This window comes from Morone saxatilis, unplaced genomic scaffold, assembly GCF_004916995.1.
Source record: "Morone saxatilis isolate NCDOM2014 unplaced genomic scaffold, NCSU_SB_2.0 Contig16, whole genome shotgun sequence".
In the NCBI taxonomy this organism is placed as follows: Eukaryota; Metazoa; Chordata; class Actinopteri; family Moronidae; genus Morone; species Morone saxatilis.
Window position 1 is genome coordinate 2,391,741 of NW_023339718.1, and position 15,815 is coordinate 2,407,555.

Below are 15,815 nucleotides of genomic sequence, written 5' to 3' on the forward strand. Positions count from 1 at the left end.
TAGAGACTCACTCGCTAACGTTAGCTTGCTTCAGCAGGGCTCTTGCCAGAAGCTCCTAAGAATGATGATAAGATTTATAGCTATGTGGCCCATTAGTGTGGCAAGAATGAATGTCTTATCCTTTGTGTACTCTTTACATTATATGTTCCTGTGTAGTGTCACATTTGTACTATGTGTTATATTTTGTTCGATGTCATTCGAACTAAATGGTGGTAATTTTAAATTTTTTTTAACTTTATTTTTGGAAAAAGTGACAGGCCTAGCCCCCATCTTCTTCTGTTATTTTTGTATTTTATTTTGTCATCCATAAGTGTTACATTGCCGCCATCTGCTGGATTGTCCCCTTTCCCCATCTCTTCCAGCACTGCCATGGCATGTGTGAAATGGTATTAGATTAAAATGTTCCTGAATAAACTGAGTGTGTGAAAACTGAAAAGCACTAGCAGTGCCTGAAAGATTATCTCAGTAATTTACTATTTGTGAAAAAGACTTGTACCTGAACATGCAAAACAAGCTTGCTTTTCAAAGTGTTGTGTGGGAAGTTACTCACCTGACACTGTTGAGGACAGACTTTTCCTTGGTGGGAGGTTTAGTGATGGGCCTCTTTGTGCTCACAACCTTGCCTTGGTGCTGTTCTTTTCCTGCTTTGCTGTATTTGTTCTTATTGGGCTTGGGAGTGCCATACTTTCTTAGAATCTGATACAAACAAATCATATTTATACATGTCAGTGTACATACAGAATAAAGTGTTAACAATTTACTTGTGGTGGTTGGCCTCAGAGAGAAGCAGGGGGAGTTTCAACCTGTAATACTTGAAACTTGAAAAAACAGGATCACTGGACATTCCCTGGCAATGTGTTATTTACCTGAGTAAGCTGGTCTTCAAGTACTTTCTTTGGAGGCCTAACATTGGTGAAGAAAGTATGCAGTAGGTTGCCAGGAGTCTGAGCGTTGATCTGCTCCTTGCTGAGGTAAATGTCAGACACTTTAACTGGCTTGGCCGGTGTGAGGCTGAGCATCTGCTCCGAATGCACACAACTCTTAAAAATATCTGTGAGGACATCTCGCGCTCCGGGTACAAGCTTGTCACCTTTAAACACGGAGAGATAAGATATGATACTGGCGGAGCTAATGTCACTGTGTAAAAGCAGAAAACATCAAACCAGAGTCAAACACCAACCTCTGACTGACTTGTCCAGGAAATAGTCTTCAAGAGCGGAGCTTCCCTGTGTGTCAAACAGGCTTTGATTAACACTGGAAGCTGTGAGGATCTCCTCACTGGTCAACTCCATCAGCTCCTCTTCACCTTCCAGACTAGACAAGCCAATCAGGTCACTGCTGTTGAAAAGACTGGCTCGGATTTTTTCCACTTTGGCCCGAGAACGAACCTATAATCAACAAAAGAGAAACAAGTGTATTTCCTCAGAACAAAACAAAATCAAACTGTGTGGATCCATTATGGTACGTTAATCAACCCACCTCAATGACAGCGTAACCCTTGATGGGCCTGGCCATGACTGCATTGCTCTCCAGCGAGGTGACTGTGTGCATAGAGCCGCCATCTGACACCGACGGTGTTTCTGCTCCGTCGAGAGGCTCCCCCAAGCTGCCGAGACTCCCCAGGCTTCCTGTACTACACAGGGAGGTATCTAGACTCTCCTGGCTAGAAACAGTCTGGGGGTCCTGGGGGCCCTGCTGGGGGTATGTAACAGCTGAAGCTGCAGCAGCAGGGGTGAGAGGTGGAACAGCCAACAGCTCCTGATCAACAGAAAGTTCACTGGCAGTGCGGGAGACTCCCTGAGAGGAGCTACCGATCGATGTCTGGCTGGTAGAAGCTGAAGCGCTCACACTCATAGCTGGAGTCACGCTGCTGGAGCTGTCAGGACTCTCAGGGCCTCCGTTGTTGGGGAAGGGGCGCTCAGGTTCAGGGCCTGCTTTGCCATCCTGAGGGCTAGAAATCCCAGCTTTGGGCTTCTTGGGGTCCTCTTCCTGCAGAGGGATGAAGACTTCATCTTTGAAGAGCCCTCCATGTGCGTTGCAAGCCCTGCGAATAGCCTTTCGGACCGCAGCCTCCTCCAGGTGCGTGGGGATACCTGAGAGCACCAGCAGGCGACTGTGGGCAGTGGGACCCACCAGAGCCTGGCAGGCATCTGTCACTGCATCGCTGGTCACACTTAAGCCCTGCGGGTCCTTATTGGCTAGATGTCGTAGGATCATCAGGAGAGTGAGGCAGCGGTGGAACCACAGCATGTCCTCAGGTTTACTACCCGCCATGTTCAGCAGGGCACTGTCACTCTCTGACAACCGCGCACCCCCACTTCCCCGTTTGCCCGAGACTGCTGCTGCCACTGCAGCTGCTGCTCTCTCACGCTTCATCTTCACCTTCTTACGTTTGGATAGCAGGCTGGGGCTCTGTGGTGTCTGGCCTGGGGACGATGACGACGATGAAGAAGAGTCACTAAGGTTAGGGGCGCTGGTGGAGGACAGGGCTCCCACTGAGGAGCCGCTTACATTGAGGGGAAGTGTCACCTCTGCCACAGCCAGACACACCTCCATCAGAGCGTGGAAGTAGGTAGAGAACCGGCTCTGCTCTGCCCCCAGAGCCAATGCGATGCCTCCAGATGAAGACCCCCCTGCTCCAGCCCCTCCAGCAGTCCATCCCTGAGTCTCCCTGTCGTAAAGCTTTCGGAGTTCTGTCTGCAGGGCCATGAGCACTGCGAGGCAGGGGTTAAGCAGCAGAGCAATGGAGCTGGAGAGACCAGCAGGGCTCTTGCGCTGCTCCAAGTGGTGGATCTTCCGCAAAAGCTCAGCCAGCAAGTGAAATATGAGTTCTTTGATGGAGGGAGCCAGATCAGTGGTCCAAAGCAAACCACCTAAAACATTAAGAAAATCCATAGTCATGTTTGGTATGATTTATTTTGCAAGCTTTCAAATTTCTTCTACGATTTATGGAGTTAGTAGAGAAGACTACTGTATATGTGGGTTTAACTATCTCGTAAACTCTAAACGTTTTAAAACCTTGTAAGTATATGGTTCTTTTACAGTTGAATGTAGTTTTCAAAACTTGAAATCCCACAGTGAAAGAGGTAATATATCACACACCAACTAAGCATTAAATAATATCATCAGGTCATAAAACAAAATCAGAAAAAAACAGCGAACAGGAGTTTTAATATTTGAAGCAAACAATAAAGTCTAACAAGTAAAATGTGGGTGATTGTGCAGAAGGATTTCACTAGGGTTGAATTTAAATAATGTGGACAGCAAATACAAATGGGTGAATAAATTAGGCTCATCAAAGTGTCATTTTGTTCCACCTACCTAGTAGTTCTACCACCTGCAGCAGCACAGACGAGGGCACTGTGTCCAGCTCATCCTCTGATCGCTCAGTGCTTTCTCCCAGCTTCCACGTCAACAGCTGTTCAGCAAATGCCATGGCGAGAGGAAACTCCAGTGGCAAGGAGTGCAGCACCAGTACAGCACCAGGAGGGGGCGACACCCCTATAAAAAAGACAATGGGATATGTAATACCAGTTTATCCTGTTTTTTACAGAATGTTGAAGCAGCCTGTATGCATTTCCTTTTCGGAGTTAGATACTCACCCAGCTTGATGTGCACCTTATCAGTGGGTATAATAACAGAGGGGTATTGGTTGGTCGTGGGAGGGGGAGTAAGGCCTGTGTTGGTAGGTGAGGCATCCAGTGGATAGCACACCGCCTCCATCAGATTTAGCTGTCCATTTCTACGCACTTTGTGACCCAGACCATACACCATGACTCGAGCCCAGGGAGCCTTGTAAAGGCTGGAGCTAATGAAGAGGAAAAGACCAGAGAGGATTATAAAAAGTTAAAAAGAACTGGATGGCAGGAAGTCAGAGTTCATCACAAATTGCTGAAGTTGAACACTTATGAGGAACTCACTCTTTGCGGCACCCTAGCTGGCTCTCCTTGCAGGATACAATCACAAATGCAGCACCTGGAAAGCTGACATCCATGCTAACCTTTGACTCCGTCACAGGAAACTCCTCAGATGTAAACTGCTCTGGTGCATTCTGTCAAAATCAACAGAAATATAAGAGGATTAGCAACTTTACAGACTGGGTAGGTATACAAGGACATATCTATTAGGCACCGATAGGCAAATCTGACCTGCAGGAAGCAACAGATCTGCTTTGTGAGCTCCAGCAGGCTTTCCTCTCCTTGATGCAAGGCACGGGTGATGGCCACTGTCAGCCACTCCCGGATGGGCTGAGCGTTGCCCTGGTAGAATAGTTCTGAGGGAGAGCAGCTTTGGCCCTGGAGGTTGTGAAGCACAGACTGGGCCAGTAGGATAGAACTTGAACTAATAGTGCCATCTGCAGGAAGAACAACATCACAGCAGTCAGTACAGAAACACAAAAAGGTCATCACACTGAGGGATCCAGTTATACACTCACCGGGGAGGGGAGGAGCCAGCAGCTGGTTGGACAGCAGCTGCAGGTGTTCTAAGGTGATGTCACGGATAGCAGGTATGTGGAAGAGGCGAGTGAAGGTGTGGGGATTCTTGGGGGCGAAGATGTTGAGCAAGGCCATACGGCAGTATAACCGAGCCAGCGCACTCTCACAGCGAAGCAGTTCCCTACAGTAAACCAGTAAAACACATTTTATTTTAAGCACTGGTGCATGATGCATTTACACTTTCCCCATTAGGGTTCATACATTACCTATGAATCTGAATGTTGCTACTGTCTAGTGAGACTAAGCCATTAGCCGCAGTGCGTCGAGATCCAGCAGGCGGGCGCTCCAGCATCTCAATCGGGTACCAGTACCTCACCAGCACCCCCTCACTGCGCAGGTAGGTCTCCACCTGCACCAGCTCATTCACCTGGATAGGTTGAAGGTGACAAATGGCATAAAAATAAGGTTTTTAAGTTGATGAGCATATTGATTTTGTATATGGCATCTACACTCTCAGTTGTCTGCAGGCAGGGCACCAGAGACCGTTGTTGGCAAAGTTAAATAAATTAGAGGTATTAGTCTCTAGTGTTTGTCCAGTCCTTATTATCATGATTACATGGCTGGGGTTTGGGCCAATGAAGCAGCCAAAGAGCAAAACTGGTCACTGAGAGGACATTCGGGGGGGATGGAAAGTTGGTACTTGCCCGATACAGAAAAGTTAACTGATATGGTTGATAAGGCAGGCCAAAAGAAATATAGCATCTCTCTATTGTGACATGAAATATGATTATTTAACTCAAACTTATGTTCATTTAGTTTATATAAAGAAAAAACTGTCTAATTGTGCCCAAATGAGAGCTAATATACTGCCTCTTCTTACTGAAACAGGTAGGTGTGCTGCTTTAGAAAAAGAATGTTGAATTTGTCTACTGTCTGATTTAGTGGAAATTAAAAATGAATATCATTTTATCTTTTTCTGTCCTGTAGGAGAAATTATTCCAAAGATTGAGAGTTGCTAGTTCTCTGAAGAATGACAGGCCGGTGTGATAAATCAAGTCACTTTATTACATGCAGCATGGAGAGAAGACCTCAGCATGGATGTTTTCTCTCCAGAGTATCTCCAAGATCACCTGGTTACCTCCCAACCAAACCACTTGTAAATCACATCCTCAATACAATGGTCCTTTGATCTAACAGTGTGACTTATTAAGAGATTCTTAGCAGACTTCCCGCTATCAAACTTAATACATTGATTACCCCATCTAAAACCTCCATCTCCGCACTATGTACTGGAAACTTTTGTCATCTTTTGTTCAATGATATTAAGGATATGACTAAGATGATGGATATGAATAATTTACAATGACTAAAATGGTTGTTTGGAAAGGGAACATTCAAATTGGCATCTTATTTAAGAAATGAATGGGAGCTCAGGAAGAGAACCTTGTATCGGTGATGAGTGGGTCATGGTGATGATGATGATGACGATAAATATGATGATTCATTCATCTATTTTTTTTGGAATGAGATTTGAAAAATAAAAATGTGCCAGCCTGCGGAAGTTATTCATTCCACACCAAAACCAGTTTGATGATTCATTTCCACTAATAGCTCAAAACACTGAAGCATCATGTTTTGTACTTACGGAGTCCACATCCAGCACTACTCCGTGCAAGCCAAAGGTCTTCAACATGCCCCGGATAGCAAACTTTGGAAGGGCTGTCCCTCCTGTAGTGCTGTTCGTGTTGTTGCTGTCCGGACAGCGGATGACCACAGTCAAGCCTGCGTTAAATAAGCAGATTAGCATACAGGTCTTTTTTTTTTTTCTTTTCAGACGAGTTTGATGTGCAGGGTATGAGGTGTCAAATCAACAGTTTTAATACGGTGCTGGGGGTTTCACCAGGTGAGCCACCGAGAAGCCCCAGCCTGAGCTCATTCTAACAGAAAGTGCATTGGGATTTACGTGAATGGTACCTTTCCGGACTTTGTCAATAGTGAACTTGTTGGCCTCATCCTTGATATCCTCAATGGTAGGGAGGTAGAGGTCACGAGGAATGCCGCCATTCTCTTCATACAGGAACTCCACTGTCTGTCTTGCAATGTCGACCATGCCTGTTGTCAACAAAACACACCAAAGTTCAAAGCTTATCATTAACATAAAATATGAACAGGTATGGTTTGGCCAATCTTTTATTTAATACACGATTGCATCAAGCTTTTGCTCTAAACTCATTAAATAGGTTATTGACATTTGTCAATTAATTTAATTTCAAATTTAACTGTAGCACTCCAATTACTCCACATTGTTCAGATTTTTTTAAAGGATAATTAATCTAGAATTGTATCTACGACAGTGCCCTCTTTGTACAGTTCACATGCAGAGGAGGTGCATAATGAGTGCAGTTGATTGAAATTGAATGCGTGATTTGTTTGAATATAGGCGTCAGTATTTTTGACATTCCATCAATGTTCTAACTCAGGGTGACATTGTGGCACTTTCTGACAGAAAACAAATAATGTGCGAGCTACCCACCTTAAATCTATTTGTGTTGCATTAATTCTCAGTATTATATCCTAGCTTGACCCAACGTTTGAGCTTCTTCTCATGTTTACATATTGTGGAGAGGATTGTTCAGCTAGATAACTGATTTAATGACTTAATGTTTGTTCATGACCCCTGTATTTTAAACTAAGCAGCTTTTTACTGACCTCTATTGATCAATCAAATGATGTTGGTCTCACTGATATTCTTTCACTCTTTACCTAGCTGCAGAGCTCCTTTGATTTGGTCCAGGCCAGATTTCCTCTCAGCCTCGTTACGGAACCGCCTACGAATGGTAGGGAACACTTTGGTCTCCCAGGCCTTAACCAGCAAGGCATAGTGGTCCTCCTAACACAATCAAACACAAATCAAAATACAGTTAGCTCAAACTTTATGTGGACGTCATTATTAGAATAGGGGAGTGGAGGTCTAACTCACTCTTGGGACATCGTCATCATCCTCATCATCACTCTCATCATCTGCAATAGGAGGGGGATGTGGGTCAGGCCCTGAAGTGACCAGGTTCTCGTAGCTCAGCTCAACTTTGTAATGGCACGACAGGTCACTGTTGTACTCTGTAGCAACAGAGAAGGACAAACAGAAAGTTTAACTAATGTTAAATGGAGACAAAATGAATCAATGTATCAGTGTAGCGCACTCACTGCCTGTCTTTGGAGGATAATTATGCAAAAGCAAAGAGGTTAAGCAAAAGCTTGCACATTTGATGAGGATAAGGTTATAATGAAGGTGATAAACATACGTTGTTGGGCGACTGCCACAGCTGCATTCCGACAAGGGGGTCCATGGGAGCCAGAGTCAGAGGTAACACTTGCACCTGCATCGTTGTCACTGTCTGAGGCCATAGCAAAGGGCAGTGCTTCAAAATTTGCACTTATTTCCTCTGCAAGGTCTACACACAGGTCAGCTGCATTTCTGTGTGCTTGGCCTTCTGCGTATGCAAATGGCCGGCTTCCAAAGTTGGCACGGATCTTTGAGTTCTACAAAAAAAATGGAAGAAAAAAAAAAGAAGAAGATTAACTACATTAATCCTGAAGGAAAATAGTGACCCTGAAGCAGCAAAGAAAAATGATACAGTATAATACATATTAAATATTGGTAATGGACCAAATTATAGCTTAGAAAAAGTTCAAATATAAAAGGTCTCAAGGTCACTTTAGTCAGCAGAAACCTACCTTTTTTTGAATGTGTACCAGGGGCCACATTCCACCAGCTACATCCTCAAGAATAGGGCTGAGCCGCTGGCCGCAGTAGGTAAAGTAGACCCTGCCTTTTGGGGCCTGGCCAGGGGGTGGAGGCGTGCCCTCAGAACGCTCCCAGCCTATTCCAGCCACGTCGCCTGGATTTATACAAATGTAAGGTGACTCAGGTTAACAGGTAATAACATATTTTAAACACACTAGCTATAGATATAGTTCGAATTTAAGAAACAAGATATGCTTGCAAAAAGCTTCCTTTTTTTTTTAAAGAGCAGCCAGATAAGATACAATGATTTTAAGGAGTTTAGTTCAAATCCATAACATACACGTTGATGATGTATGGATTTCTAAGCTGAGGAAATTCATTGTCTATGAAGACAAACATATTTTGTCTCCTGTCTCACCAGGAAGTAGAGCCACATCCAGCCTGACACTCTTCCACTGCAGCAGACTGGAGCCATTATAGTGCACTGCCCTACCATTACTGACACACAGACAGACACACAGAGACGGAACAACACAAAAGAGAAGGATAGCAGTCAGCACTCAAGTCAGAGACAGAGCAGTGGGGAAAGGATGGAGTCATTCAGAGTAAATATGCAGGTGAACATACTTATGAAACAGACATGTGCCGACAGGGTTGGTCCACGCTCCGTCTCTCTTCTCTGCCTCGGTGGCAAAACCAAAGGACACAATCGGGCCACTGTCCTCCTCAGAGTCTCCATAGGAGACAATTTCTATCTCCCAGTAAAAGGATGGGGCCTGCAGGGAAAAGAGAAGTAAATGAAAACTGCGGCCCGGCTGCAATATCAATGCAGGATTTTATCTCACCAATACATGTTCAAACAAAGTGGCATGTCAAATATTAACATTCCACTGTGATGTACCCACCTGAATTGGTACAGGACAGGTGGCGTAGATGAAGGTGCCTCTGGGCAGCCCTCCTCCAGCACTTGGATCAGCCAGGAAGGTGACAGAGGTCAGACGGGATGAGAACATGCAGGCCCGGACCGGAGGGAAAACTCTGGATGGACACCAAGTGATCTCCTTGGGCTGATGAGACAAGCACATGAAAAGGGATAAGGAGCGAGCGCCTTATCAGCTGAATGGTAACAGTACAAGTGCACATGTCATACCCCTCTCTCTTCCTGTCTGTCTCTAAAGGCAAAAATGCCCCAAAACATTATCTGGCTGCCTAACTTATCCAAATGTCTTGGATTTTATAGTGCATTATGCTTTGACATATAGAAATATAAGAATTTCCTACTATAATTACCTGGCTTTTAGCTGTCATTCAATTAAAACACGTTCAAATTGAGGTGCTTTTCCATTAACACTTTTTAAAGACTAAAGTTAAGGTCTTTCTTTCCTCTATCGCTATTTGTGTCTCTGCAAACATTTGGAAGATATTGCCACCTTCTTCCATGATCCATGTATTTTAAGCTGCCTCCAGTCCACATGTATGTTACAAGAGAGGGAATCTTTCTTGCGTTTGTCGCTGGTTATTGCACAAATTGCATGTATAAATTTGGTAACTCTTACCTGCCGTCTGTCAGTCTGCAGTGGTGGAGGAGGAGGCCGAGCGCAGTCCCGGTACAGCATTCTCACTCTTTCACACTGAGCCTCAACCATGCCGAGACGCTCACCTGCAAGGGATGACAAAACTTGTGACATGATTCACAACAGTGAATTATGTATTACACATCAAATACAGTATACTGTAAACAGAAGGTTTTGAGTGCTCAAATGTCTTGACATGTCAGTGTATGTATGCTCACCAGGGCTGCATTCCTGAGCAACCAGGTTGAGAACCTCAACAGCAGCAGGACACTGCTGGATGAACTCTTCACAGAAGGAGCTATCCTCCAGGAGCTGTGCCATCACCAGGCATGCCCTGAAAAAAGTAAAATCCTGTGATTTTTGACGTCACATTTCACATAATAATAATAATAATAATAATAATAATAATAATAATAATAATAATAATACTACATATGAGAGTTTCACAGGGTTTCAGGTACCCACATTTTAAATACAGCATGTTAAAAACTACTCAACCTTAGATCACCAATAAAAACATGTTAAAGCTGATGAAAACTTGGAAATGCTTTTGGAAGTGGGAGCCTGCATTTACATGAATGTTTACTAACCTGGTTCTGATTTCAGCCAGCAAGCGTACTGCAGCCATTACCGGGCTGGAGCCATCTCCTGTAGCCGGTAGAGAAGTGTGAATGGAGAGGCTGCCCTCCTGTGGCAGAAGCATGGACTGCACTGCTTGTACCACCTTCTCTGTGATCGAGAGCTTATAGAGGGGGAGAGCCTGTTGGTACAGAGCGAAAGGGAGACAGTGAGATTCAAGCTGATATTTTCCAAAACTAAAACTAAAGGACTGTGTTGTGTTTGATACTTAAACGTGTACCTCAGATCGTGGCGTGCAGAGGCGTGATATAGGTACTGTCAGGATGTCTGAGGCTTTGCAAGCTTTCCTGTACTCGCAAGATGGGAACTTGACTGTAGCAATGCCCTCCTGCTCATTGATGGACATAACTATGCCCACGCTACCCAGCACTCCTTTACCTACCACCTGCAGAGCAGAGGAATCACAGGAAATATGCCAACATTTAACATTTTAAAGGTTAAAGGGAAATAAGTGATATTAAAATGTTTTTATATAGGATGCAAATTACAGCACGAGTTGGTGCGAGTAGCATTTTCACTGATTCGTCTCCTTTAACTAACCTGGACCTCAGAGCCGATCTTAATAGTTTCTTTGAAGCCCCCAAGGGCACAGAGTGCAGCAACAGCTTGTCTGCCAATGGCTTGAAGCTTAGCCAGTTTCCTACCACTGCTGCTCCCATTCTCCAGAATACTCTCCGCATACTTCCCAAGCTGAGGGATAAACATCAGGGCTCGGGAGAGAACCTACCACAAACCCCACAAAGAAAGCATTAGCTTTAATAGAAACATCACCAAATAGAATCACATTCATGTCTCTAGATTGAAATTCTCACTATTAATTATTTTTAATGGTCAATAATCCCATAGTAACCTAAAGTCATGGGGTACCATTAAATAAGAACAAACATTGTGATAAAGTCAGACACATAATAGTTACTTTTTCAGCAGTGCTGGTCCAGATCTGAGCGGTGTTCGACTCGGGGGCAGTGAGCAGGCTATGCAGCAGAGCGATAACCTCAGCAGCCATACTGTTGGCAACATGGCCGCTGATGAACGGCCTGACAGGGTCTGACCTGTTGGAGGCAAATTTAAAAGTCAAGACAAGTCCGTCACAAATACGGTTTGACCAGACAAACACAGACATGATGAAGAAATCATATATACAGGAATGTGGGAGTGAACAAATTTGGTAATCACACTACTGCAGTCATATATTTTACCTGGCCAGCTCAGCATTCCTGTCTCTACAAACGGCAGTCTGAGCAGTTTTCTTCTTGTCACCAGTGGTGATGCCTCCAGCAGTCTCCTGGGCTAGAGTCTCCACAGGTGGACCAATGCTCACTATCAGACCAGACTGGGCCCACTTGTTAGCCTTCCTCAGGGCAGCAGATGCCTCTTCTGTGATCACCTCACAGCTGCCGCTCTGGGGAGGGTTGAAAATGGGACAGCAGAGGTAAGAATGGCATTTGGAATAAAGCTACAGAAAAACAAGTTCTTGTATTGTGAGAATATACTTTTAAATTCTGGGTAAATGTGGGTTTTTGGGTTTAAAAAAAATAACCTGTACCTTTGTCATGTCTCTGTCCATCTTTACCACCTTTTCCATGTTTGCTCCAGTGCCAAGCCGAAAGGGACGTCCTTCTGAGCTGCTGCATTTTGGAGTTAATGGAAGAACACTTATGTCATCAAAAACCCAGACTAAGCATGCTAATGTGAAATAAAAACAAAGATATTAGGGACAACCTCACCTGAGAAGTGGTTGTAGAACCTCATGAGAGGATTGGTCCTCTCTCTTGTGGATAAAGATTGATAGCTTGCCATCAACTGCCTCTCCCTCTTCCCCAACCTCATCAGACTTCAGAGCTCCTTTGGAACTGGCACGGGACAGACTCGTGTCTGGCTCAGAAGAGCTGGGGGAGAGCAGGGTCTGACAGCCTGGTAAAGAGGGAAGATTGTAAATATTAAGAATTAGCAGGAGAATGTAAATTCATGACTGTTTTTGGCATTTACCTGCTAATACACACACATTTATTTAGTACTCCTAGGAAAGAGACCAACCTGGTACTACATAATCTGCCAGCTTGGCTAGCAGAAGGGCAGCAATACGTGAGGCAGGGTCATTAGCATCTTGTTGTTCAGCATCTAGTGTGTTGATAGAGTAGCTCCACGAGGGCAGGGCCACGTTACCACAGTCCTCCACACTCATGAGAGGCAGGGCAGCTCGACATAGCTGCAGGATAATGAGTACCAGCTTTGGAGAAGGTCTCTGATCAAGCAGCAGAGACAGGAGCTTAGAAACGCAAGCTGGCTGGCTCAGGATCGCTTTCCCTATGTGACTCCTGGAATACAAAACAAAGGATCATGTACAATCATTTTATAAATACACTCACATATATACAAATACACAATAATATACACATGGTGTAAAAAGAATTACCTTGAAAGGTCATTGAGCAGACTGAGCACATCCTGTAATGCATCATTGCCAGCTGCCTGATTCCCACAGCACTCTGTGGCTCTGGCCAGATGATTGGTCAACAGGCTTGACACCTGCCGTGCCAGACCAGAGTGCACTGCATCTGTAGACCCACCTTCAAAGAGAAAAAAGAAGGATTACTTGGTTAACTACTACACAAATATACTGAATTTGATAGCTGTTCACAGATGATCAGAGGAAGGACCTACAAACATAACATACCTTCCACCTTCTCCCACTCGATGCAGCGGTTAGCCAGCACCTGGAAAGCAGCCCAGGCCATGGTGGCCACCTTCTGTTTTTTGGTCTGCTTCTCGTTTGAGCTGCATTCCCTCTGACCGCTTAAACTACACAGGCTGTCCATGAGCTGGACCAGACCGCTCCGAACTAGGCACTGCTCCTCACTCCTATGAAAACACATATTAAAAAATGAGGGTAAGGAATTTGAGGGTTCAGTGATATTTAAATGATATTAAATTATGTCTCTCTTTTCATTTTACTCATAAGATAAATCCTCTTGCCTGGTGTAGGGTATTGTGCAAAGCAAGCCAATACTGTTGGCACAAGCAATGGGGTAGCAAGCACATAGTGACACTACGGACGTCATGGTCTCCCCAAAGGCCTCCTGCACCTGCTCTACCATTCCACCACAGGTGAGCTCCTCAATCCTGCACAGATGGCACACGAACACAGACATATAGAAGAACCAGGCACCATCAAGCATCGTTTTACAGCACCGTTAAAATGTTTTAGATATTGTAATGATGACTACATCACATCTTATTGAGTATATTTTAAATGAAGAGTAGGTTAGTGAGTGTACCTACATATGTGTGTAGAGTAGGGTGGGATTGTTAGTAGTGTTTATAGACTTTTTCTCTTACCTTGGGCCACCTTGCAGTACCATAGTTACAGGCCCCACCAGGTGGGTGACGCCCCCAACTCTGACAGCAGCAGTGAGCAACTCCCTCATATGAACAAGAGCCTGCTTCCGCGTGCTGCCACGTCTCCAACGTGTCTGCGCGGCAGACAGGAAACTGCTGCTTGACACCTACAGACATTTTCGGTATAACAGATCTCAATGTCAGACCAGAATTCACCAACTGATTCTTATGCAGCTATGGCAACTAACAAGATAATAAAAAAAGAAGAAAGAAAAAATGATGAGAAAGAGACTTACAGCCTGATCAGGTGTTGTTCCGATAAAAGCGAAGAGCTGTCCCAGCAGCACGCTGTATGTTGGTTTGTCACGGCTGTCCTCTATGGCCAGAGACTGCAGCAGGGTGAATGAGCTGCTACGGTGACTAGTAGGGTGGTGTCGCCTCCTAAAGGTAAAACAACAAGGACAAATTCATCCCCAAGTCATTTATATGTTTCTCGAACATTAAAGCTATCAAACAAAAATAGACAAATACCTTTGGGGCGCATGTGTAAACTCCAAGTCCTGGTTAGCAATCATCTCTAAGTCAGAGGGTGCAGACATGCTGCGTAGGAAGACTGGCTGCTTGACCATGGGGATCACTGTCTTGGCATCTGACACTGACTTAGAGGCTAGCACAAAACAATCAGAAGATTTCGGTGAGAATCTGTTTGAAGGAACAAATCTCTAATCTCAACCCTGCTGCCCATCAAGGTTTCACTCAGCAACTAACCAGCAACATAAGAATACACATAAAAAGATGATATGTACCTGGACCTGGAGTGCCAGCAGGTGTAGTGGTTAGACTTCTGCAGTGTGGAGCAATGGTAACATGGAGCAGCAGCTCAGTGCGGTTCATCAGACTCTTCACCAGTGCCTTAGTTTTGGCCAGTGAGGTGCTACTTCTGAGGTGCATGGTGTTTACCTCCTGAAAGAACTTCTCCCTGTTGGTGCAGATACATAATGTTACTGTACAAACTGACCCAAGACAACTGAGGCAAAGTCATCTGCTCCAAGTGTTGGGATTATTTCTAATTACTTGCCTTAGTGCAAGGACGACATTTTCCAAATCACTAAAATCGAGTGGGACCTCTTTCAGGGAGCAAAGTAGTTCCAGCTCCTTAATTTTGTTCTAAAAAAAACACAATACATTATGAATGTCAAAGCAAATGGTAATAGTAATGGTGTAATCTCTAGAGCAAAAGTTGTAAACTGTGTACCTCAAAGAAGTGGTAGTCGTGAAAGAAAGGAGCGTTGTTCTCCAGCTTTCCCTGATGGGCCTCCTCTACCTCATTCTGCCACTTCTGCTCCAGTTCTGCAACACTCTGAAAGCAACGCAGGAGATAATTAGACTCAGGGTAAGACTTAAGGTTGGTAACCTGATTTACTTTTTTTAGCTAAACTCAAGTCTTCTGGTGAGCCTCAACCTAATTTTTATTTGAAATATTCTGCTGTTTTTCAATATTACTCTCATATCTCCAGGTCGTATTTTAATATACTGCCCGTGGGGGGAATATCTCTCCAATTTGTTGTCATATCAGCAGCATTCCAGTGATTAGAGATATAATAAGGTAGTGTAACTATGCCCAGTATAGCAACTTTCTGGCTGAAAATAAATATAGCTTTGAAACAACATAATGCAAAAGTGATTCCCCATTAATTCTATTCCCTGCAGCTAAAAAAAATGCTTTATTAATCTTTATCTAATGTAGAACTTTCTTGAATAACTGACAATATAGCAAACAAACAAAAAAAAACTCACCTGCAGCTGACGCTCCATAGCATTGATCTTCTTGAAGGTCTCGGCCATGATCTTACAGACCAGGTCATACTCCTCCGCGTGATCCTCACGGTACTGGTAGTTGACAAGTGACTGAAGGGCATCCACCAGGCTTAGATGTTTTATGACGCAAGATACTATAACCTCCTCCATAACATCTGGCCTGATCACCTCCCTTACAGAAAAAAAAAAGGTAAAAACTTTATGGTTTTGACAAGAAAACAAAAAGAGTTATATGTTTGAGGTTGTGTGTGTGTGTGTATATAT

At 44.2% G+C, this 15,815-nt stretch overlaps 1 protein-coding gene across 2 annotated transcripts in view; it reads right to left on the reverse strand.

The window, feature by feature from the left end:
- Nucleotides 1-15,815, reverse strand: part of LOC118325148 (probable E3 ubiquitin-protein ligase HECTD4) — a 36,801-nt gene that overhangs the window by 7,265 nt on the left and 13,721 nt on the right. For both annotated transcript variants that reach the window (XM_035657719.1, XM_035657718.1), the window contains exons 26-64: nucleotides 15,531-15,723; nucleotides 14,989-15,093; nucleotides 14,812-14,900; nucleotides 14,540-14,712; nucleotides 14,265-14,400; nucleotides 14,030-14,174; nucleotides 13,734-13,900; nucleotides 13,371-13,517; nucleotides 13,072-13,256; nucleotides 12,811-12,964; nucleotides 12,432-12,712; nucleotides 12,122-12,308; nucleotides 11,941-12,022; nucleotides 11,594-11,796; nucleotides 11,311-11,446; nucleotides 10,935-11,117; nucleotides 10,615-10,779; nucleotides 10,346-10,515; nucleotides 9,974-10,089; nucleotides 9,738-9,841; nucleotides 9,087-9,248; nucleotides 8,809-8,957; nucleotides 8,600-8,679; nucleotides 8,172-8,335; nucleotides 7,739-7,976; nucleotides 7,417-7,553; nucleotides 7,200-7,326; nucleotides 6,411-6,548; nucleotides 6,082-6,218; nucleotides 4,703-4,863; nucleotides 4,436-4,617; nucleotides 4,149-4,354; nucleotides 3,921-4,051; nucleotides 3,603-3,808; nucleotides 3,322-3,501; nucleotides 1,480-2,873; nucleotides 1,181-1,388; nucleotides 867-1,090; nucleotides 551-696 (exon numbers count right to left, since the gene is read on the reverse strand). In XM_035657719.1, the coding sequence (XP_035513612.1) occupies nucleotides 551-696; nucleotides 867-1,090; nucleotides 1,181-1,388; nucleotides 1,480-2,873; nucleotides 3,322-3,501; nucleotides 3,603-3,808; nucleotides 3,921-4,051; nucleotides 4,149-4,354; nucleotides 4,436-4,617; nucleotides 4,703-4,863; nucleotides 6,082-6,218; nucleotides 6,411-6,548; nucleotides 7,200-7,326; nucleotides 7,417-7,553; nucleotides 7,739-7,976; nucleotides 8,172-8,335; nucleotides 8,600-8,679; nucleotides 8,809-8,957; nucleotides 9,087-9,248; nucleotides 9,738-9,841; nucleotides 9,974-10,089; nucleotides 10,346-10,515; nucleotides 10,615-10,779; nucleotides 10,935-11,117; nucleotides 11,311-11,446; nucleotides 11,594-11,796; nucleotides 11,941-12,022; nucleotides 12,122-12,308; nucleotides 12,432-12,712; nucleotides 12,811-12,964; nucleotides 13,072-13,256; nucleotides 13,371-13,517; nucleotides 13,734-13,900; nucleotides 14,030-14,174; nucleotides 14,265-14,400; nucleotides 14,540-14,712; nucleotides 14,812-14,900; nucleotides 14,989-15,093; nucleotides 15,531-15,723 (7,491 nt within the window). The remainder of the gene's footprint in view (nucleotides 1-550; nucleotides 697-866; nucleotides 1,091-1,180; nucleotides 1,389-1,479; nucleotides 2,874-3,321; nucleotides 3,502-3,602; nucleotides 3,809-3,920; nucleotides 4,052-4,148; nucleotides 4,355-4,435; nucleotides 4,618-4,702; nucleotides 4,864-6,081; nucleotides 6,219-6,410; nucleotides 6,549-7,199; nucleotides 7,327-7,416; nucleotides 7,554-7,738; nucleotides 7,977-8,171; nucleotides 8,336-8,599; nucleotides 8,680-8,808; nucleotides 8,958-9,086; nucleotides 9,249-9,737; nucleotides 9,842-9,973; nucleotides 10,090-10,345; nucleotides 10,516-10,614; nucleotides 10,780-10,934; nucleotides 11,118-11,310; nucleotides 11,447-11,593; nucleotides 11,797-11,940; nucleotides 12,023-12,121; nucleotides 12,309-12,431; nucleotides 12,713-12,810; nucleotides 12,965-13,071; nucleotides 13,257-13,370; nucleotides 13,518-13,733; nucleotides 13,901-14,029; nucleotides 14,175-14,264; nucleotides 14,401-14,539; nucleotides 14,713-14,811; nucleotides 14,901-14,988; nucleotides 15,094-15,530; nucleotides 15,724-15,815) is intronic.